Source organism: Alexandromys fortis, unplaced genomic scaffold (assembly GCF_014885135.2).
Source record: "Alexandromys fortis isolate MF-2015 unplaced genomic scaffold, M_Fortis_MF-2015_v1.1 scaffold_26, whole genome shotgun sequence".
In the NCBI taxonomy this organism is placed as follows: Eukaryota; Metazoa; Chordata; class Mammalia; order Rodentia; family Cricetidae; genus Alexandromys; species Alexandromys fortis.
The window spans coordinates 6974361-6981341 of NW_026067894.1; the positions used below are offsets into that span (position 1 = coordinate 6974361).

A 6981-nucleotide genomic window follows, 5' to 3' on the forward strand; every position below is an offset into this window, starting at 1 on the left:
CATTAAAAAGAAGGAAACAGTTTTGATAATGGGACAGATATTTGCTTAAGGTACATTCTGGATGTGTACATACAGAAGTATCATTGAGCCATCCAAAGGGTTTTTTTCCCAGCCGGGTGTGGTGGTACATGCCTGTAACCCAGCACTTAGATACCTGAATACTTGAAATAATCTTAAGTTTTTGCTTTTTAAAAGGCTTTATCTAGCATCGTACATATGCTATGATTTCAGTTATATTAAAAGATTATGGTTAACTTTCAGTTTTTCTGCATTTTTGAGTTCTCTGAAATAAGTTTGGGTTTCTGTCTTTAAAAAGATTGAGGCTGGTTGGTGGTGGCGCTCGCCTTTAATCCCAGCACCCGGGAGGCAGAGACAAGCAGATCTCTGTGAGTTCGAGGCCAGCCTGGTCTATAGAGTGAGTTCCAGGACAGGCTCCAAAGCTACACAGAGAAATCTCGGAAAAAAAACAAAAATCAGGCCAGGCATGGAGGCAGTGCCTCTCATCCTAGCACTTGGCAGAAGCAGGTTTTCACCATCTTTCATCAACAACAAAAAAAGAATCAAGTTTAATACTTACTGTCTATATTACCAACTATTGTAAATGGGTTTTTCTAAGTTTGCCTTATCAAAATAACAAATATTTCTGTAATTTTTTAGCCACATTTTTAGAAATGTGACTGCAGCATAAGGCACTCTTTGCTAAGAAGAGCAGCGTCTGCTGAGTCAGTCTTGCAAGAGAGTCCTTGATTTGGAAGCCATGTGAGAATCTGAATATTGCATGGCACATGCTCTAAGAGTGACGTGTAGACACACAGTGTCAGGGTTGTCTGTTCAAGCTAATATATACACATCAATGCCAAAACTATTTCATAACATTGCTGGTTTGATGCTCTTGATAGGAGCTCCGGAAGTACAAAGAAAATGAGAAGGACACCGAGGTGTTAATGTCAGCACTCTCTGCTATGCAAGACAAGACACAGCACCTGGAGAACAGCCTCAGCGCAGAGACGAGAATCAAGCTGGACCTGTTCTCTGCACTGGGTGATGCAAAACGGCAGCTCGAGATTGCCCAGGGTAGGAAAACAGCAGGCCCCCGTGGGGTGGCAGGACTGCATAGAGTGGACCTTCCCTCAGAGCTCTGCACCACAGGGCACCTCTGTGTTCCTTAAGCTGTTTGGTTCATGTGTGCCCAGCGTTGAGCTTAGGAGTCAGATCAATTTATGCTACTGCTCTATTTGAGACGAGAGCATGTCCAGTGCTAGACTTAAAGAGAAGACTATGGGTGTCTCCTCAAGGGGTGCACAGTGTTAAAATCTGGAGCTGCAGTTTCATTGTGTGTGCAGCCTGTAGGGATAGAGAGGCAGGGCCTAGACCAGGCTATGGAGCTGGGTCATGGCATGGCAGCTGATATTTAAGCTGAGCCTGAATGAGGAGAAGGGGTTTGGACCATGGGGAGAGTGAGGGTCAAGAAGCGTCTATGCAGAAAAGACAGTTTCATGGGACCTTCCAAGCTGCAATAGACTAGAATTGATTTGGGCCGAGCAACAGAGGCATCTGCGGTCTGGAGCACAGGCCATGCACTCAACCTGCTAGTGTCTCTGATAACTGATAGACACGTGGACAACATGGACAAGCAGTGGACAAAGTGAGAAGAAGAAAGGGACTTCTTGTCACAGGGCAGCCACAGAGGAGCCCTTGAACATGTAACGTTTGAGCAGACTGAGGCCAGGGACAGTGAAGGCAAAGCCCATGGGCATGGAAGAGACTCACTAGTCTGCTGGCCCAGGGAGGGGCAGAGATAGCTGCAACCAGGTCTTGTAGGAGTGTCCAGTGGAAAGAGCTCAGAACTTTAATAAACAACATGGAGGGCATGGGAGGTTTCTGACAGAGAGTGGGTGGCAAGAGCCAATGGAAAGAAAATGGGATTTTTGTTCACAAAACTGATTAGTCACCTCTAATCAGTTGGAATATTGAGAAAAGCTGTCTGCCAGTTGACCTGGTCCATGTAAAAGAGCACTTGAATAGGGAATCCCCAAGCTGCCAAGCTCTGGAAGCCACCATCCCAGAAAGCCCAGAGTCTGCTGGGGTAGCAGGGCCCAGGTGCTTAAGATTAGTGAGTACCCTGGATAAACTTATTTCATGTAAATTATCTAGCTGTTTCTCCCTACTATAAATTAAAACTTAAAACATCTAGTAATATATTTAAAATGATACAAGCATATTATATCTTAACATTAATAGCATTTTATGAAAATAACTTGTTCAAAAAATGAGAAAAGTGTCATTGTCTTACATTTTTTATATATATTTATTGTCTGACTAAGAGAATATTTGTATTCTCTTAGTGTTTATTTTGTTTATTTTATGCTCTGCACAGTTCGCCAGAGGCCCAGCTTGTGCTTACTACCGAGGGCTCTGGTACTTCATGTCCTGTGGGCCCTGTGAATCCTGGCTGCATTTTGAGAATTTTGAGAATTACTGCTTTAGGGCAAGCCAGATAGAAAGGATGGCAGAGATGGGAGAGTAGAGAGGGCATCGTGCAGGCAGGAGTGAGTAGGCTTATGGGATGAATCCTGAGAGCAGGGGATTGTGGGGAGGAGCACAGTCTAGGTTGAGTAGTGTAAACTGGGAAAGAAAGCTTTGGGGCTATCCAGGCCCGGACTCTGGTGACCCCAAGCCTGGAGGCCATGACTGAAGCAAACTGAAGAATGTAGTCTGTAGGTCTTCCAGAGAATTCGGGCTCTTCTAATGGCAGCTTGAAAGATGAGGGGCAGAGCCAGCTCAGAAACTGGTGTTGTGTCCTATCTAAGGAAATACAGAGCAAGGGGAGGACAGTGTGTGAAAAGAGCTGATTTGCCTTAGAGATCAGAGGATTAAGGATGCTGGAACCAAGGCACAAGAGCAAAGTTTCTAGGAAGTCAGGAGGGGGTGTGCTTGATTTAGACACTGATTGGTGGGTGCTCCTGAGACACCTGGTGAAGGACATTCAGCAGTCACTGGAACGTCCAGCCATGCCTGGAAATCTTTAGAAAAGAGAGAAACTAAGGAGTTAGTACACCCACCTGAGAGGCTTGGGCCAAATGATTAAGCAGGGGCAAAGAGTGGGCATTGGGCTGCCTTGTCTGTGTGCCCAGGGACAGGTACTTGAAGGGTTTCCAAGGACCCTGCCTTGCAGCTGAGCATCTCATCTCCCACTGGCCCTTTTTCCTGTCTGGCTTAGCACTGAGGAATGAACGCCTCTGCTTAACTAACCCTCTGCTGGGATCTGTACACTTGGAGAAGATGCCCTGACATCGAAGTAGCACTCTGGGACCAGGGCATCAGGCTTCCTGGCATGGCTGTACTCCAGTCTTAGCCCACAAGTGCTTGGGAAGAGAGGGGTCCACGCTGAAGATGTTGGGGTGTTTATTCTTACTAATTAAAGAAATCAGACTGAAGTCTGCTTGGGAAAACCAGTAGCTCGTGTTATCAAGTGCCACTAAGTACCTATTCATCTGGAGTTCATGTGTTCAAGAGAAAGTGGCTCTTTGACGTTTACTTGAAACTTAGGGGCCCTGAAGGAAGTGAGGGTGCAGATCTTTTCTCCTGCTCTTGGCTCCTGCTTTCTCACTGCCTCCCTCCGGATCCTATCCAGATTCGTAATTCAAATCCAAACCTGTTCCTTCCGTTAGTGTTACTCATCCTGGTTACAGAGTGACTCCTTATCTCACTCCGTCCTCCTGAAACATGCCACCCAGCCTCTCACTTCTCAGTCACACTGTTGTCTTCACACGGTGAGGCTGCTCACACACAGCCTCTTTCTTTCCCTTGGAGAGCAGGGAGGCACATAGCATGATGGAGATTACATGGTTTTTGGAACAGGGTGGTTCTGGCTTCAGTCCTGCTCTGTTTTAATAGCAGATGGACTGAACAAGATGCATGGTTTGTGAAGCCTTGGCTCTCCACTGGGCTGGGGGCAGGGATTTAGCAATGGGAAATTAAGAGGCACAGTCTCTAGACTGCCTCACAGAGCTCATAATCCAGCAGAGAGATGATGGGTCATCGCTCAAGGAGGGGCATGAGTGCCATGGGACATGTAGGGGCTACAGCCAGATATAGAGTCAGCTCCCAACTCTGTCACTAGCGGTACACTGGCAGTACTTGACCAAGTGTTAAAGCTTCCTGTTCCCTGTTCGTCCATCATAAAATGGATGGTGCTTAGAATCTTCTCTTCTTGGTTGTGAGAAGTAGGTAGGTGTCTGAGCACTGAGCCCTCCTGTGCCATGCTGGGTTTTAGATGCTGTAGAGACTATGGAACTTAAGGGAAAGCTGGGGATATGTTGAGAAGCTAGGACTTAGACGTTGGTTGAGATTGATGATCAGGAAACCTCAGCAGCTAGCACATACACAGGGGTTGCACGAAGACCTGAGCTAGTGATGTGCTGAAGCAGCCAGCTGAATGCTGGGCAGAGGTCAGAGAGCATCTTGCCAGTAAGCTGGGCACCCGTCCCAGAATGTCATCTGCTTTCTGTCAGAGAACCTGATGTGACCGATCGAAGGTCCTGAGTCTATGTTCCTTGGTCTAACGCTCAGAGCCCAGCCTTCCAGAAGAGAACCCAAGCTCAGGAGCTGCAGCTATAAAGCTGCTACTTTGTTGTACCCCACAAGCTAAGAACTGGTCAACACTTTCCATAGCATCTGAACCACAGTGCCTAAAAATGCCCTACTATTGGGTACTTTACAGAAGTTCGCCTGCCTTTACAAGACAGTGCATGGGGCTGACGTGTGTGTGTGTGTGTGTGTGTGTGTGTGTGTGTGTGTGTGTGTGCGCATGTGCGCGCGCACCGGCCTTCCCTCCTCACTTATGCTGGCTCTTTGATCTTGCAGGGCAAATCCTTCAGAAAGACCAGGAAATCAAGGACCTAAAACAAAAGATAGCCGAAGTCATGGCTGTCATGCCCAGCATAACATACAGTGCTGCCACCAGTCCCCTGAGCCCCGTGTCCCCCCACTACTCTTCCAAGTTTGTGGAGACAAGCCCCTCTGGACTTGATCCTAATGCCTCTGTCTATCAGCCCCTGAAGAAATGAAGGCCAGCTGTGTGTTTGCCCAACCATTTGGAACCAGAAGGCTTCGAAAAGCAGCGTCTCTGGCGGTCAAGATAAAAACGTTGATATTGTGTTTTGTGGGATTGTGTATGTTGTCATTTTTAAAGGGGGGGAAATAACATCTAAGTCTGATTAGAACTGCCCATCAGTTGTTCTTGTAAGTTTTTAGAAGACCTCACAGGACTTTGCAGTTTATTTTTCTTGGCCAACACATTAAAACCATTCTTGGATTTCAAGTAGCCAATTTTGCCTTTTTATATATTTTTACATAGTTTCCTCTTGAAGGAAAAAAAAGCAGTTTTTGCTTTTCAACTCTGTTTTGTTCTTAAATAAGCAAGAAAATTGCATGTTGTGTTCACACGATGACAACAAAAGCTTAGTTTCTAGCAGGAGAGGGCTAAATGACCCGACACAGCTCTGATTCCATAGCTGAATTAAAGGCAATACTGCTGTTATAGAAAAAAAGATTGCCCTTGCAAGGACCAGACAGATCAAGGGAGCATCATGGGAGACTTAAGGGGTGAGGCTAGCTTGCAAGCGTGTGATGGTGTGTTTGGAGTATTGACATTCCCATTGATGTGTAGTTCTAGAACACGTCTGAGAGCAATCTCTGCATCACCTTGAGAAAAGACATTTCAAGAGGAAACTTGATCATTTTCAGCTCTCCCCTCCACCCGGCCCCTTTTCTGTCATCTGTCTTCTGTTTGTCGAGTTCACTCTGGATCCTGTTGTACAGCTGGTAGGTGACTGGACTGCTGGTCACCACGCCACCACAGGGTTTTCCCATGCAGGGTTCCATGCTTGCTGCCAGCCAGGCACCGTAGGGAGTCGGCCTGGTGGGTGTGAAAGAGGCCGAACGATAGCTGTAAAAGCCGAGGTCTAGGAGCTGCTCTCCACTCCCTTCATCTCACGTGGGACGGTTTACCGGGGCTTGGCTATTCAGGAGCTCTCGTGCCAAGGATGATTTGTTGTTTGTTTTTAAGACCTAAACTCTACACAGAGATACTGGTTCAACCGTGTCAGACGCTGGTAGAAAGCTTCTGCACAGACCTGTGAAAGTGTGTCAAGGGTCAGGGAGGGGGCGGGCAGGGGAGAAGAGGGACAAGGTAGAGTTGCATTCGGAAGTTTGGGGAAATTAAGAAACCAAATCAGTCGGCTGTGTTTCTGTGCTGTGTGTTCTGGAAGGACATAGTTCTAAAATTTCCTGTTGATTGGCATGTATATCTTATTTAAAGCAAATTAGGTAGGACAAACCGGTCAGTACAATTAGAAGTATTAAAGAGAATCATCCTTTTAGTCACAGATCTTGTTTTGGAGTAAAACAGACCTCTAGCTTTAGCCAGGTGTGCATGTTGCTGCCATTTGCATTTTGAATCATCTTGTGTAACTGTCACCATGAAAGTGTTACTCAGAATTGTCACGATTTTTTTCCATCTTTGTGCAAAAACACGGAAGATTGTTACTGACTTTGTGTTGAGGTTCCCCCATTTTGCTGCCTTTGGGACACTGTTTTCGTTAAATACTTGGTCTTGGCTGCATTCTTTTTCCCCCATGTGGGGTTCAAAAGAATAAACATTTTCTTACTGATAAACTCGTCTTCTGCCTTTTTAACATTTTAGGAGGATGCAGGAAGGTAGAAGGTTCTGGGGCTGAGGTGGCGGCCAACTTGTTTTCATCTTGTCTCAGCTCTGGTCAGATGGTGGTGCCACACTTGGCACTGGGCAGGGAGCAGACACAGAATTTGAGAGGTGCGCACCCAGGAGCTCCAGCTGGCTTCATTTCTAAACTTGAGACATTCACCCCCATCCGCCTTCCTCCCACTTCTCCCCTTTTCTGGCATCCATTACAGCCAAAGATGTCTTTGTTTCTGGTGTAACCTCCTTTTTCAAGACCT

The 6981-nt window shown here is 46.5% G+C and overlaps 1 protein-coding gene across 2 annotated transcripts in view; it reads left to right on the forward strand.

Annotated features, from left to right (window-relative positions):
• Nucleotides 1–6678, forward strand: part of Maco1 (macoilin 1) — a 67094-nt gene extending 60416 nt beyond the window's left edge. For both annotated transcript variants that reach the window (XM_050153892.1, XM_050153900.1), the window contains 2 exons: nucleotides 900–1074; nucleotides 4867–6678. In XM_050153892.1, the coding sequence (XP_050009849.1) occupies nucleotides 900–1074; nucleotides 4867–5069 (378 nt within the window). In that variant the 3' untranslated portion in view covers nucleotides 5070–6678. The remainder of the gene's footprint in view (nucleotides 1–899; nucleotides 1075–4866) is intronic.
• Nucleotides 6679–6981: the final 303 nt, after the last annotated feature.